Source organism: Rhopalosiphum padi, chromosome 2 (genome assembly GCF_020882245.1).
Source record: "Rhopalosiphum padi isolate XX-2018 chromosome 2, ASM2088224v1, whole genome shotgun sequence".
Classification (NCBI taxonomy): Eukaryota; Metazoa; Arthropoda; class Insecta; order Hemiptera; family Aphididae; genus Rhopalosiphum; species Rhopalosiphum padi.
In genome coordinates, this window is record NC_083598.1 from 23,974,523 (window position 1) to 23,990,201 (window position 15,679).

General features: G+C 25.4%; 2 protein-coding genes across 7 annotated transcripts; both read left to right on the forward strand.

Annotated features, from left to right (window-relative positions):
* Positions 1-1,559: 1,559 nt before the first annotated feature.
* On the forward strand, positions 1,560-7,567 carry LOC132922064 (uncharacterized). 6 transcript variants are annotated; one of them, XM_060985380.1, is made up of 14 exons: positions 1,560-1,846; positions 2,088-2,165; positions 2,399-2,493; positions 3,023-3,100; positions 3,184-3,324; positions 3,517-3,592; positions 3,702-3,762; positions 3,829-3,886; positions 4,187-4,331; positions 4,634-4,807; positions 5,120-5,241; positions 5,317-5,410; positions 5,475-5,592; positions 7,192-7,567. In XM_060985380.1, the coding sequence occupies exons 1-14, from the start codon at positions 1,667-1,669 to the stop codon at positions 7,356-7,358; spliced, it is 1,587 nt and encodes a 528-aa protein (XP_060841363.1). In that variant the 5' UTR covers positions 1,560-1,666; the 3' UTR covers positions 7,359-7,567. The 6 variants fall into 6 exon arrangements, with proteins under 6 accessions (XP_060841363.1, XP_060841362.1, XP_060841365.1 ...); XM_060985379.1 differs by having other exon boundaries at positions 3,702-3,886; XM_060985385.1 differs by having other exon boundaries at positions 1,707-1,846; positions 2,111-2,165; positions 3,702-3,886.
* A 4,458-nt stretch (positions 7,568-12,025) lies between these two features.
* Positions 12,026-15,280, forward strand: LOC132921195 (nucleolar protein 11). The gene is made up of 7 exons (XM_060984067.1): positions 12,026-12,397; positions 12,462-12,626; positions 13,406-13,621; positions 13,684-13,825; positions 13,962-14,132; positions 14,303-14,591; positions 14,660-15,280. Exons 1-7 carry the CDS (start codon positions 12,269-12,271, stop codon positions 15,186-15,188), a joined length of 1,641 nt encoding a protein of 546 aa, XP_060840050.1. The 5' UTR covers positions 12,026-12,268; the 3' UTR covers positions 15,189-15,280.
* The last annotated feature ends 399 nt before the right edge of the window (positions 15,281-15,679 follow it).

The window sequence follows — 15,679 nt, forward strand, 5'->3', positions numbered from 1 at the left end:
TGCATTGCAGCAATATCTTCCACTTCCTAACATAAAATACCTAACTATTAAAAAATTAACCGATTACTATTCCTAACAATCTTATAATTGGTGATAACAATGCAAAGCACCGATTTTAGGGCTGTCGAGGTAGGTAATAACTTTAGAGGACATACTCCAGTAGAATTTCCAGTCCCACAAATTGGCCAACTTCCACAGGGAAAAATCCAGGTATTCTTGAAATATTTATTATTCAAATTTTCAATAATAAACAGTCAGATTATTAGCTACTCAAAACCTTTTAGAACTGAACTCTGGTCTCTGATAGTCTGATCACTCCTCAATACTTTTATTAACCTTAAATAGGTACCTTTCCTCCAAAAAAATAAAATTTATTTTGTCAAAAACTGGGTATGCGTAAAAATTCCCGTTTTTTCTTAATTATTTTATTGTATTTTTCCGATAATTATTAAAATTTAAAAATACTTGATATTTTTTACCGTTTTTAAGTACATACTAATATACAATGTAAATATAACACATGTTTTTTTAGTGTAACTCAATACTCAAAAATAAATTACCGTAGATTTTTGACGAAATTTATCAAAATTTAAAATAATTACAAACTATTATATAGCTAGAAACTTAGAAATTTATAATAACTTTTCGTTTTAAATATAAGTTTTGAAAATCGAGTACAGGATTCATCATAAGTAGTTAAGTAGTCTATATTGAAAACATTATACAAAAAATATGAAAATATAATTATTTTTAGTCATTTAAAGTTTAAATTTGAACAAAATTACTTATTTAAACTATAAATAACAATTAACAATGTTAATTATTATTATAAAATTATTTAAAAACATTATTCGTGTGAACTTAAAACTTTAACTAAAATTATATTGTTATAAAATTATAAATTTTACTATACCTATTACCTATTACGCAATGACATTTTTTTTATGAATCTAATTTTATTGTTTTATAGTATTTGCGGAAAGATGTTATTAAATTTTGTGTTTCATAAGTTCATGTAATAATAATGGTATTGGTATAAATATATATTTATTATATAATAATAAATTATAAATTATATTACAAATGCAATATTTTCGGGAAAAATTATATTAACGAATTATATAGGTAACAATTAACCGATGTACCATAATTAAAGGTACTAAAATAAATAACTTTAATAGTTATCTCAAAAATACATATCACGAAATAAAGTGATACAGATTTTAGGGTGACTGATCCTCAGAATTTTTTTTCGTATAATATAATGATTGGTGTAATGAGGTATTGTTGAATTCAAATTTGACACATCCATAATACTATAATAGTGATCAGTGACCCACTCGATATTCGGCACCTATTATACAACGGAGTAGTACTTGTCTACTTTTTTATATATAAATTGTATACCTAACCGTCCTAATCTGGAAAACTTAAAATTATTAACTGTTATTGAAAAAATTTATAAATATAAATTTTATCAGACATTTTGTTGGTATCTACTATCTTTACTATAACCTATAGGCAAGTCACTAATTAGATGCTATTATTATATTCAAATTATTTCCATATGGGCAGTAAGTTAGTAGTTTAGACAGTTTAGTACCTACCTACCTATGACCTATCTATTTTCTATTGCTCAAGTAATTTAATTGTATACTTACTAACAATGACTGGAGCTTTGTTTAATATTTTAATTCCTACTAAACAACATGAATTACATCTTTCTCAACAAATTGCTTGTGATTGTTCAATTAAAACTAAACAACCCAATTTACCCAATGATAATACATTCAATAAACGATCACTCAACCGTCCCAAACATAATTTATCAATGACTATGGAAACAGTAAGTACCTAAAACTATTTTACATGCATATACCTACTGTATATATAATATATATTATATTATATATATTATAAAATAAGAAAATCATATGACATTTTATACAATTTTGTATAAATGACTATATTATATATAGGAATATCATGTAATAACTATGTAGGTACATTTATCGATATATCTATATCTATAGTTATATATTTTACATCATGGACTATAACTTTGTATATTTATAAATGTATATAAGACATTGGAAGCAATTTTATGTAGTTTCAAGATTTTCAATTCAGTATGGAATCAGAGCAGAGATAATAGATGCTATTCGGTAATTATATACTAAGCTAAATATTTAAATTTTATATAAAACTTGGTAGGTTGTTAAGTATTAGATAGGTAGGTAATTCATAATTATTGTTTACCCTACTAAGTATCTATACATTTATTTGTAAAAACTTTTTTTAATATTAAAGTTAGCTGTTCTATTGTGTTTTAGTGTTTTTTACCCACAGGTTACATTTTTAAAATTACCTACTTAAAATTTGCTTCCAATATTTTCAGATAACCTTTTCAATTGCTTCTAACGAACATTGTGAACATATTTTAAATTTATTGATGGAAAATGGCATTGGAGTAAAATTAAATTCGACAGTAGTGTAACTATATTTTATAATATTTGTATTAGTTAAATTCATATAGAAATAGTGTTTTATAAAGTTTGAGCTTTGTGATAATTGTGTATTTCCCATATGACTATATATAGCTGCAGAATAGTTTAAGAGGATACACACTAGTTGTGTGTTGCCTGCTTGTTTATATAGTAGACTCGGTAATTTGGCAATTATCAGAGCACTGCCATATTAATAATGGAGGTTCATATAAAAATGCATTTTTTCTTATTGAAATACTTTAATTTATTTTGTCAAAACAACGAAACATATAAATAATACATAAATACTGACTGATTATTGTATTAAAATAATCTTTTGATGGGCAGGTCTACAAAATTATCAATTATTTTTTGTTTGAAATGATGATTTTAAGACTTTTTCTTATAGTTTTTAAAAATAGTAAAAATAAAAGTATAGCTGGATTATAGGGCTTACAGGATTACTGAGAATCTACTGTAGTTACCATTGTAATCTTATATTAATTACTAATTTAATACATATTTTAATTCACTAGAGTCTTACCTTGTTCGTTGTATTATCAAGATACTGTAACATCTACTCAATCAGTTTTGGAAACCAATCAGGATAAATGGTTAGTATTATTATTTATTTTAGTATGGAGAGGTGAATACAGATGTCGTATATTATAATTCTCAATTTTTAATTATTTTATAGCTCACCTAATTTGTATGAATCTTCTTGGAAGAAATTTCTTTTGTCAGTTAGATCTCGATTTACTGTGGCACAAGTTGTTCAAGACATAGAAACTGGTGCAACGCTAACCTTTGATTTTTTAATTCTTTTAATAATTTCAGTGTAAGTATAATATAAATATAAGAAAATACAATATAGGTATGTTTAATCATTAGATCATTTAGATCTTAATCTTATTTTCAAAAAAGTACTTTTAACTCATGGTTAAAATGTGATTCCTTAAAACTTTATTTTGGAAGTCATTTTTTTTTGTTTTTGAAAATATTGTTTGTAATTTTTATTTATAATTTATAGAACGGTTGCAGCTCTTGGTTTGATGCAAGGAGAAACTATTATATTTGTCTCTAGTATGCTTCTCTCTCCACTTATGGTTAGTGATTATAAAAATAATCTTATTATATAAAACATAAATCAGACATTAGACAACCTAAAAAATAAGAATAATACAATACTTTTATTTCTATTTATTTTCTGTTTAGGGACCAATTAACGCTGCTACATTTGGAACTATGATTAAAAATAAAAAACTTAGAAACATGGGTATTGTAAACGAAATTATTGGTTTAATTCTTTGTGTAATAATTGGTTTTGCTTATGGTTTATCAGCTACTTTTTTTGATAAAAGAGACTCTAGTCAGTGGATAACTAATGAAATGGCTTTTATGTAAGAAAATAATAATATATTTAAATTATTTTATCTAGTCTTAAGTAGTAAAGTTACCTATATTTTAGAACGAGTACCAACCCCGTGATAGGAGTGCTCATCCGACATTTATTGGTACCAGAGTGTGGTTCATTTAATAGGTGTCTGGACAACAGAAAGTCACAACAACAACAATTAAATGAACTACGCTCTTCTACCAATAAATGTCGGACAAGCACTCCTATCACGGGGTTGGTACTCATTCTAAAAGATATATTTTTTTACCAATATTAATTATCTTTTCTTTTATTCTTATTTCAGGACAGATATTGGTAGTTTGTGGATTAGTATTATACTTGCAATTCTTGTTGGAGTCGCTGTGCCTATTGCTTTATTAGGAAACAATACATTTTCTTTAGTTGGAGTAGCAATATCTACATCACTTTTGCCACCATCCGTCAATGCTGTATGTTGTATGCTATATTTTTGTCATCATATGACATATATATGGTTATTTATAGGTTTATAAATCAATAACTTTAAACCACAGAATAAATGTTTTAAAACTGTCAATACTTTTGATAATTTATTTTACTGTTTTGGATCACCGGAAAAAAAAATATTAATTCATGATGTCTTGATAATTAAAAACCAAATAATGTGTCAAAATAATATTTTGATAAATTATAATTTATGACTATTTAAAATATTAATAGTTAATGCGGAAATATATTATATCATGCTGTAATAGTAACATTTATTATTTAGGGACTGTTGTGGGCATTTTCAGTAAGAAGTATTAATCAAGATTCTCATAATACCTTAAATTTACATTATTCATCTACAAGATCTATTGATTTTGCTATTAAAGGTGCAATGAGTATGTGTGTAACATTTGTCAATATAATATGTATATTTGCATGTGGCATTGTCATACTAAAAGTAATGTATATTTATTTAATCATTTTCAAAAATTTTGTTTACATAATATGCTTGAGTTTAATAATCAATAGTTATTAAATAAATATATTTATTTCTATACCTAAAAACTAATTTTGAATTTCAATTATTATACCAGGCTGCAAAAAAAGGGATTAATTTATGGTTTAATAAAACTTAATGAACTAATTGTGAGCCATTAAATCATGAGGAATTGAGGACTATTAATTTACTATTAATTTATTAAATCTTTAATAATTATTTATGCAATATGTCATTAGATACATAATATAATAAAGTACTATTTAATTATAGATAAAAGCTGTTGCACCCAAACAAAGTAATCACTCTACAACATTAATCAATGAATATTTAAATGTGTTGAAAGAAATAAACTTAGAATTCTCTGAAGAAGAAGCTAATTATCTTACACTAAGGTATGTAATACTCATTATTTTGTACAAATATTGATGTATCATTATAGTATTTTTATATTTATTAACTGGTTAAAGGTTAAAAGAAGAATATTCAATTTTGGGATTATCTCCGAATACTTTAAAAACTAGAGGATCTTTCAATGCCACTTCTGGGTATAATCCTTTTGATGTAAGCTTATACACATAAAATTAAAAATAATCATCATGTAAATAACATTATTTAAATCTGACAGTTATCTTTCGTTACTTGGTCACCGGGATATAAAAGACAACATGATCTGAAATCATTTTTAAATTCTCAAACGGATATTAGAGCATCCAAGTTACTAAAGAATAAAGTAAAAAATACAGGTAAATGTATTGAGTATATAATGTAATTACAAAAAAAAAATACGGTTTAAAGAGAATATGTTCTTAATCATTATTTTATATTTAAATTAATATCTAATGGCAAACATTTTTCTAAACGTGTAAATTTGAATGAGTATGTATAGTGTGAATCAAATAGATTGGCACAGCAGGGGGATTTTGGTGCAAATAAGGAAAACCAGAGGTTCTTTGTATTAAGATCATAGGCGCAAATAGGGGGGGGGGCTTTAGGAGCTAAGCCCCTCAAACATTCCCGTAGCCCCCCCTAAAATGTTCTACATTTTTTTAAGCTTTATCAATATTATTATAGTGTATGATGCAAAATTTGTTTTAAGACTATGTAATTCGTAAATGCACAAATTTTATTTGTCGACTTGTCGTGGTGAAATTTTTATTATTATTGTACATTGTAGACTTGTAGTCATAAACTCATAAACTCATTAACCATAATATCTACCAAGAACTAAGACTACTAAGCATTCTTATTGTGGAGTCTAGGTTGCAGGTTTGCAGCTCATATTAATATACTATTTGGCTATTATATATTTATATGCCTAAACGGGCTATTATGTATACAGTATAGTATACTATAATAACAGGTATACCTGTTAGGTATGTCGTATGTGTATCTCTATAGATATACCGTATACATATACTTAAATGTTATATTAAAACATTTTTTAGGTGTTGATTACTTGTATAAATGCTTCATTCAGTAGCTAGGGCTTCAGCCCCCCCCCACCCCAATTCTCAAACTCTATTTGTGCTTATGATTAAGATGTTATTATTAAATATATTTATAGAGTTGACAAATTTTGAAAACCTTAATTTGAAACATATATTGAATGGCCTGTTTTTTTTTTATGCAACACATATAGTGATTTTAGTAATATTTTAGTACAATTCATAATGATATAATATAATGGGGTATAAAATATTATTCCATGTATTATTATTAAATTATTTTTTTAAGTTTTTTTTTTATAAACTAGGGCAAACTGATTGACTGGTTGGGACATTGGGACATGCCTTTAAAATCAGGATGAATGGCAAGCTTATATATATATATATATATATATATATTTAGAGTGACCAGATTATTAAAAAGAAAAACTGGGACAAATAAAATATGTTTCATAAAGAAAAAAATATTTAGAATAAAACAAATGTATAATTTAGATAGGTATTTTAATTGACAATATGAATTATGTAATTTTAGGATATATAATATTTTTAAATTTATTGTTAATCGTATTTGGAATTTTATTTTACACGTTACTATAAAAATGATATGTATTACGAGTTCATATTAACGCATTAATCATAGACACATTGAAGTCCTGGTAAAGATTTTCGGGATAACTGGAGATTTTTTAAAAAACCGAGACAATCACGGAAAACCGGGACGTCTGGACATCATATATATATATATTTTTAAATTATTTCAAAATAAATTTCATCTATTTAAAAAAAAAAAAAAATTATGATTTATTAATAACAAATGAGTTGTATAATAAAATATTGGTGTTTTACATTACAATATTTATAAATGTAAATTATCAAGTTTCTTGTTTTTTTTAGCTCTACATAATAGTGAAACTTCACCAGGATCACTTAAAGCTGTATTTAAATCTCCAATGGAAAATTATTCAACTATAGATTCTGCAGATAATGATTCGCCTTCAACTACAAGACGGTTTATTATAACTCCTGTAACATTGAAAAATACTTCAAGTAGTAAAGAATAATATTATTTATAGTAATTAATACATTTATATGTTTTTGTATTTTCTTATTGCCTTATAGTATGCATATAACATGGCAAAATATGCATCTGTACCTTCATGAATTTTAAAATGTATTTATATTTTAAATTTTACAATAAATTAATTTGTTTTTATTTAGGTATATAGTTATATAGGTAGTTGGTATAAAAAAAATCTTATATTATAATATCTGTCTGTTTGTTTCTTTTGTTGTATCCTATATACCTATCCTCAATTGCTGAACCGATCTTGATGATATTTTTACTTAGTACCTACCTAATCATTATTCATTATTCAAAGACCAGTAAATTAGGCTCAAAAATATCTGTGTTCTATGCAAGTTTCATTGTTTCAATCTATTCGTGTTTTGTTTTTTTTTTATTTTTATTTACGCAAAATTGTAAATTGATGCAATTGTAAATGAGTCAAAAATTATTCCTCCGATACGCTGATCACTTGCAGTCAATTAAATGATCAAGGATGATAAATCAATTGCAAACCTCTTAAACGAGCTATGAAGAAGATTATTTAAGAGTTGCCGAATTATGAAAATTAGAATCTTAAATCAACACGCTGTTAGAGTTCAAGTAGTTCTTTTACGGTTTACAAATTGCTTAATTTTAACGAATAATTCATGTTGATTTAGAGACTTGGAGTAATGTACATTTCAGTATGATGTTAATTATGATAACATACTATACATCCAAGTGTTGTTATCGGAAAAATGAATAACGTATGTGCAATCATTGCGGAAAACATACAAAAGTTTTAGAACGAAACATCAGGAATAACAGGAATTCTGGAATGTGGTGAGCAAATGGTAAATTTAAGTTAGAAGTTTTGAATCCACCGCCTGAATCACTGTTGTCATTGTTTTCTAGTAACTCAGTTGATTTAAAGCGCTTTTTTCAAAATATTCACATTTATATTATTACAATAAATTTAACATTTCAAAACATAATATTTGAAGGTTGTAGCTAAAAGTCATTCACGACTAGATATACCTACTGAATTCCACGTACGTTTTCCTAGCCCTCCCCCCACATTGTGTTTTTATAATTTTTTTTGGCTGATATTTAGTACGAAATTTGTGCGAATCAACGAAAAATCAAAAAAAGACCAACTAAATAAACAATATATTTTTATTATAGTGTACATACTACATTTACATTTTACATATACCTATTTTTAATAATATTTAATAAAATAATATACCTATAGGCTATAAGTTATAACCTATCGGCTATCATTGTTTTTCATTAATTATTAAATTATTTTATTATATTATATATTTTTATATGACATTATTATGCACCTAACGATTTGCTTAATAAATAACCCCATGTGAGATTTTGTAAGATTTTAAATGATAATAATTGTATAATATTCAAAACTAAAATGTATATAATAATAAATACGTGTATGTGGATATTTTAATTTTTAAGTGAATTATGAGCATTTTCAAATATTTAATATTTTTCATACTCATAAGTCATAACTCACCTAAAAATTAAAATATTGTAAAAAACCAACGAAAAACACAGATTAAGTTTTTACCTAAAAGTTATAAATTTTTTTATGCATTATAATTTACATATAATATTATTAATATCATATACGTTTTTTTCATTTATATATTATTAACCGTAAATGAAAAAATTGACTATTTGTTTAAAATTATTATGTTATTATTATTTGTTTATTTATTATTGATATAAATATAATGATATTTCAAATTAATTTACTAAGTGACACGGGCAGATTAGGAAGTCTATATTTTAACAATATAAATATAAATATAGGACTTATAGATATTAAGATATACCATATCTTAAGAGGACATCGCACCCACAATATACCTAGTGTGCTTTTAGCAGGGCCTAAAATTGTGTGCAGTAACTAATATTGAATGTGCAGTAGCAAATTTAAAAGTGTACAGTATGTTTTGTGGCTTTTATAAATTTTTATTTGATTAATATTCAATATTGGTTATTGAAAATTACTATATAGCATATATTAATTTAAAATTGATCCATTTCCACAGCCCCACTACAATGGAAATTCACAATTTTTTTTTTCATTCGATTATGCTGTGTTAGTGCTGTCTGTTCTACTTGGCTTCTACGTTAACACCGTCTGCCGATAACGACATTTTACCGCATGACATCGGGATGTTGTGGTACCAATCTACGTTAGCAGAACTGTTGTATAACTGTCGTAGTCACCATGCTAATTTCTAACCATATTATCGAAGATAATATGACATATGAATATAATCAATGATATAGATAAAGGTCATGAACTCATGAACATAAGAGAATAATGTTCATGATATAGGTATATAAAAATTATTAAAACTGCCAATACCGGATAGCTGATAAATAGGATTGTGAATTTGTAGGAAAGTGCATTTTTTTTTTTGTAGTTGTGAAACGTAGCTTTGTAAGTATATAATTTTAATTATGTAATAAAAAATCCATTTACAAAACTTTTATTTTGCATTTTTTTGCCTTTTTAGGTCATGTTTTCCTTTTTTAGTTCATTTTTTGATATTTTTAATTAAATTCCATTAATTAACATCTTTGAAAACCTTTTAAAAAATTTATAAAAATGTTTCCGGCAAATAGCATTATTTAAGTATCAATAAATTTCAAAATTCAAATTATTCAAATTTTATTAAATAAATACATATTTATGCATATAATAATATACTAATATCAATATAAACATAAAAATTACAAACAATTTTAAGTGCATTTTGTACTATAATTGTTCACATTTCAATACATTTTTTGCATTTTAAGTACATTTTACATTAGATTATTTAACATTTTAAATGCATTATTTAAGGTTTATTAGTACATTAAATTCACAGCCCTACTGATAAACATTAAACAGTAGGAAGTGACTTTTTAGCATATTATAATAAGTATATCAACTCAAGCAACTTTGTTTTTAATTTTAAAATATTTAGTCATATAGATATCAAGGACTTTTATAGAAAATTGTCTTATATTGTATTTATTATAACTAATTATTAATAAATATCAAAAATAATTTTGCAACGAAGTTATATGTGGCATGTGGATTGTGCAGTAGCAAAATACCCTAATTTTAGGCCCTGGCTTTTAGTTTTGATGTTACGAGTATGAAAAATATTAAATATTTGAAAATGCTCATAATTCACTTAAAAATTAAAATATTTTATAAAATATCCACATACACGTATTTATTATTATATACATTTTAATTTTGAATATTATACAATTATTATCATTTAAAATCTTACAAAACCTCATATGGGGTTATTTTTTCGCGGTACCGCACCTAACTTATTACACTAGGATACTAAGATACCTACGTATTAAGATAATAGATTATAGTTATAGATACGTTAAAAAAAGTGTTACATAATTATTGGAATATAAGTTTAGTGTTTAAAAATTTAAAATTATGTGATGTGCAATTTAATAAAATAAGTATTACCTATGTATTTAGTTAGTACGGTGTTTGTTTTTCCGACTACCATTTATGTAGTTGTACGAGAATTCAGAATTTACATGGGGGTAATAAAAACGTTTCTCCAATTCCCTTCATTTGTAAGACTAACGATTTCACCCTCACCGCATTTAAAAATAATTTTTTGTAAAAATTTCGTACTAAATATTTGCATAGGAATTTCTTGCAAAAAATTATTATTAGTTCGTTAGGGGCCAAGAGGCTGGGGAAATGAGTAAAATTAGTTTTTCTGTTAAAAAGGATTTTTGAAAAATTTTGAAGTTACGTATGCAATGATATCTGTCATCAGGGATGGGCAAGATACTTAAAAATCAGTATCGCGATACTAGATATTAGATACTTGGATATGGAGTTACGAGAAACTAGATACTCGATACATAACATGTAAAGTTTCCTTTGATCTTATAATCTACACATGTACATGTAAATTGATGGACACAGATATGACAACTAGGACATGCCAAAGGACATCCCATGCAATTTTCCGAATTATTAAATGAAACAGTATAACGATTTTTATGTGGCATTTTCGAGTGTACAAGCCATGTGTTATTGTCAATTTTTTAGATTTTACTGCTTTAATATTAATACTTCGGAGATGACTGTGTGCTATTTGTTCCATTCGAAAAGTAGGTTTGTTTTTCATCATTCGTATAGTTCTTTCAAACATCATGTCCCTTGCAAAACGCATAAGTAAACTAATGCACTTGTCAACTCTTCTATTTTGTTTACCGTCCATATAACAATATTTTAATTTCTTGTGCATTGCTTCTAGGTACATGTTTCTATTTAAAGATAGATCAAGTCTATAATAAAATGCCCATGCTTTGGGTCGTTGAGAATAATAATTTTTAAAGTAAATCCCAAAATCTTTAGTTTCGGCATCGTCTTCACTCTTCACACATTGCAAGAAAGCACTCTAAGGAATTCTGAAACTGATTAATATTCAATATCCAAAATCTCCATCAACGTACGACAAGTTTTATACACTCCTGACTGCTTAGTAAGAGATTCAATTTTGCTTTTTCAAAAATCAGTGTTCAAAGATCTACAATAAGTAAATTATACTTATTTATTTACTTGGTTATGCTGCTTATCATCTAATACAAGCGTATAATGATAACAGTTTACACGTGCTTTTCTGTTGTATTTGTAACTTGTGTCTCGTTGACTGATTCTGTACTCAGACTGCTGCAGCTGCGCTATTGCTGCCTTTGGTCTGTAGTTCTGTTTTGTTTTCATCGTCCACCGTTTAGTTGTAATGTAATGTGCTCTTGAATTTTAATTGTTATTTTAGTTTCTCTTCGGACAGACGTGTAAATTACCACTGCGTGAACTACTAATCTTGCAAATGATTATAAATTAAATACATCATGATAAAATTAGATACATCGTACAGTTTAGGTTCCATTATTGAGTCTAATTTCTTGGGGATTTCAAATGATGCAGAACCCGATAATGTTATTGTAACATTATCGAAGAACATGGTTACTTGTTTTCACGTATGTATACCAATCACTTTATATTACATTTCTTAGTTTCATTACGGTTATGTCTAATGTTTAGATGCCAAGTCAAAATCAGGTGCATTGTTGGAGTAGTTCCGATAAATTGTCTTCTGCAGTGATATTCGACCCATTAACTAATTGTTATTATGGTGTTTTTAACTATACCAGAATTGGCAAATGGTTACGGACGTCATCAATGATGAAAGATATGAAGAAATTTAATGTGAGTTATTTTATAGGCATATTATGTAAATGTGCCGTTTAATTTGTTTTTATAATAATAAAGTAACTCAGTGTAAATTGTAAATGTAAAATAAATTTAATTTCCAAGTAACTGATTACAATGTTAATATCAATATGTTATAATTTGTCAATTAAAAAAAATAAAGAATTGTGGGTACATGGTAAAATATATTATATCTACCAAAAAGTTAATTAATCTTAATACATAAATAACTATTAAACTACTTTATGAATAATTGTTATTGTTATAATTTATAAAGGATTGGTTAAATTATTAGTTCATTTAGTTAAAATCATAATTAAACAGTGGGTAGGCTAATAGTATAACAATTCTCAATACATTTCAATATAATTAGGAAAAAATAATACTTTCTGTATTGAGAATATTTACTTATTAATTTTTGACAAGATAGTTTTTAATTTTTATATGTTATTCAAAAATAAATAATTGCTACATACTTAAAATTTTCACCAGATATTTATGCAGACATTTTCAAGACAATATATAATTTTCAAATCATTGAAACTGAGATATTTTTATTTTTTAAATTGTTGATTGTTTTCGGTTTATATTGGTAAATAAATCTTTCAAAGCAAAAGGTTTGAAAATATAATACAATGTTCCTTATAAGTAGTACTTATAACAGTTGAAAAATATAATGTCATAATTTTTCTTGTATATATATTTGAAGTTTTAATTTCTACAAAATAGGTTATTTTAATAAAAATTAATCAATTGTTTTTATATTGTTTTTATAGTTCACCTCAAAAATTATAAAACTTTTAACCCGATTAGATTATAAAGGAGCAGTTGCAGTTTTTGAAAATGGATATTGTGAGTGCTTAAAAGAAGCAATTGGTAATAGAAAAAAAATCAGAGATGCTGTCATCAATGATGGTGAAACAATTGAGTTAGCTAAATTATGTTTATTTAGGACAAAAGCTATATGTATTATTGTATCTGTTGATAACAAGGTAATTTTAATTTATAGCTATATTATACAAATAGTATGCTTATTTGAGTATTGTAATTTCAGAATATAAAAACATTACGGTCTGTGCCATTAGAAGATACTTTTTTGCCAATTAATTTACAAATATCTTTCAAAAATAAAACAGATAAATTACTTGGTTATTGTATTAGAGAAAATTCTGACTCACTTAATGTCGTAACATTTTGTAAGTATTGTTAAATATATTTTTATTTTTAGAAAATATAAACATTAATTTATTATAACAAATGTTTTACTTTAGAAAATCACTTTGTGTCTGTTTTATTTTTTTGCCAATTATAAAACATATTTTTTTTGCACAGGGTCTAATGGTTACCTGTATTCTAACGAGTTGTACACCGAATCCAACAGCAATGATTTTCCTGGTAAACAGTTGACAGAAATTACTTTAGTTAATTTAAAAAAGCAAGTAACTTTAATTCAATTAAGTTCAGATTGTATTGGTCTTTATGGCGCAGAACCAAAAGGCGATGGTTAGTAAAAATATTGTTACAGTTATTTATACTGATTTAATATTTATTATAGTCTTATTTAAAGAAAAAATTCATAATTTATATTGGTTAATTAAAATTAAAACTTATGATTTTGTATTGTACTATTGTATTATTTTTAATGGATTTATAATAATTTTTGTATTTTTTAGGAGCAGCTTTAGTAGTATATAATTTTCATTACAACATGGTAGTTGCCGTACAACATTTTAGAATCTATACCAACCCACCAAATTTATGGTGTTTTGGAAATCATTTACTTTTAGTAACAGGCCAAAACTTAGCAGTGATTCCTTTTACATGTGAACGAAATAACTTATCCCTGTTAATGGATAATAATTTAATAAAAATAAATGATAAATTTGAAGAAATTGAATGGGATTCTTATGCAAAACAAAAATGTGTTGATACTATTTCAGCTTCAGCTTTAACTCAATCAAAGTAAAAATTATTATTATTATTATTTATTTATTTTGACAATATGTACATTATTTATTTGTTTATTTCAGATTAAATGAAATGATTATTACTGACCATATTAAAAACAAAAAGGATAAATCATTGATTCGGTTACTGATTGATAACAACGATATTAGTGATACTTCCTTAGTTGAAATATTGTCATATTGCAGTAATAACACAGAAAAACATTCAAATCTTTTGTCGAAGTTATTTGCATATCCACCTTTAAATAAACCATCTTGTTTACGGCGCCAATTACCATTTGAGAATATGCTGATAATTTTGAATACTTTGTATTCACTTATGAAAGAGAAATTGATTGAAGAAAGATTGGTTGATTGGATGACACTGATGATTGACTGTTCATATCAACAATTATTATTGTCAAACGATCCTAATGTACTTGAACTTATTATTAAAGTTCAAAATGATATAAATAGCAAATGTGACTATTTGGAATCAGTAAATAATATAAACAATACAATGCGTGTTATAAAAAGTAAAAATGTGAACAGTAAGAAACGAGATGGACCTGTCAACAATTTATATAAAATTGAAACAATTAATTTATATTGAGTAAATTTATATTTTAAAAATAATATTTGTTTTTTTTTATGTTCAGCATAATACTTGGTGGCTAAATATTAGACAATTAATTTTTATTTATATATTATGTTTTATTATTTGAGTTCATAACAGTAGTGATGACCTAAATTGAATGATGGACAAATAATTTGTTGCTAGTGAACCAATATTTTTATTGAGTATATTTTATTATTTTTTAAATGTACTGATCGATTAATTTACCAATAGTTTCTTGGTTAGAAATTTAGAATGCTGTTGAAATATGTTAAAATAACAGGGCAAGATAAACTTATCATTGATCTCAGGCATCATGTAAACATTTGATGAACAATATTATGACAAATTTGAAATAAATATTTTTTTATAAATTTGTCAAGTTCATATCAATAATATATAAATAACAATGTTTTATATCATATTTTAATAATACTAAATACTAATGCTATGTGCTCTGACATCTCTGATAGTAATACGTAATAATA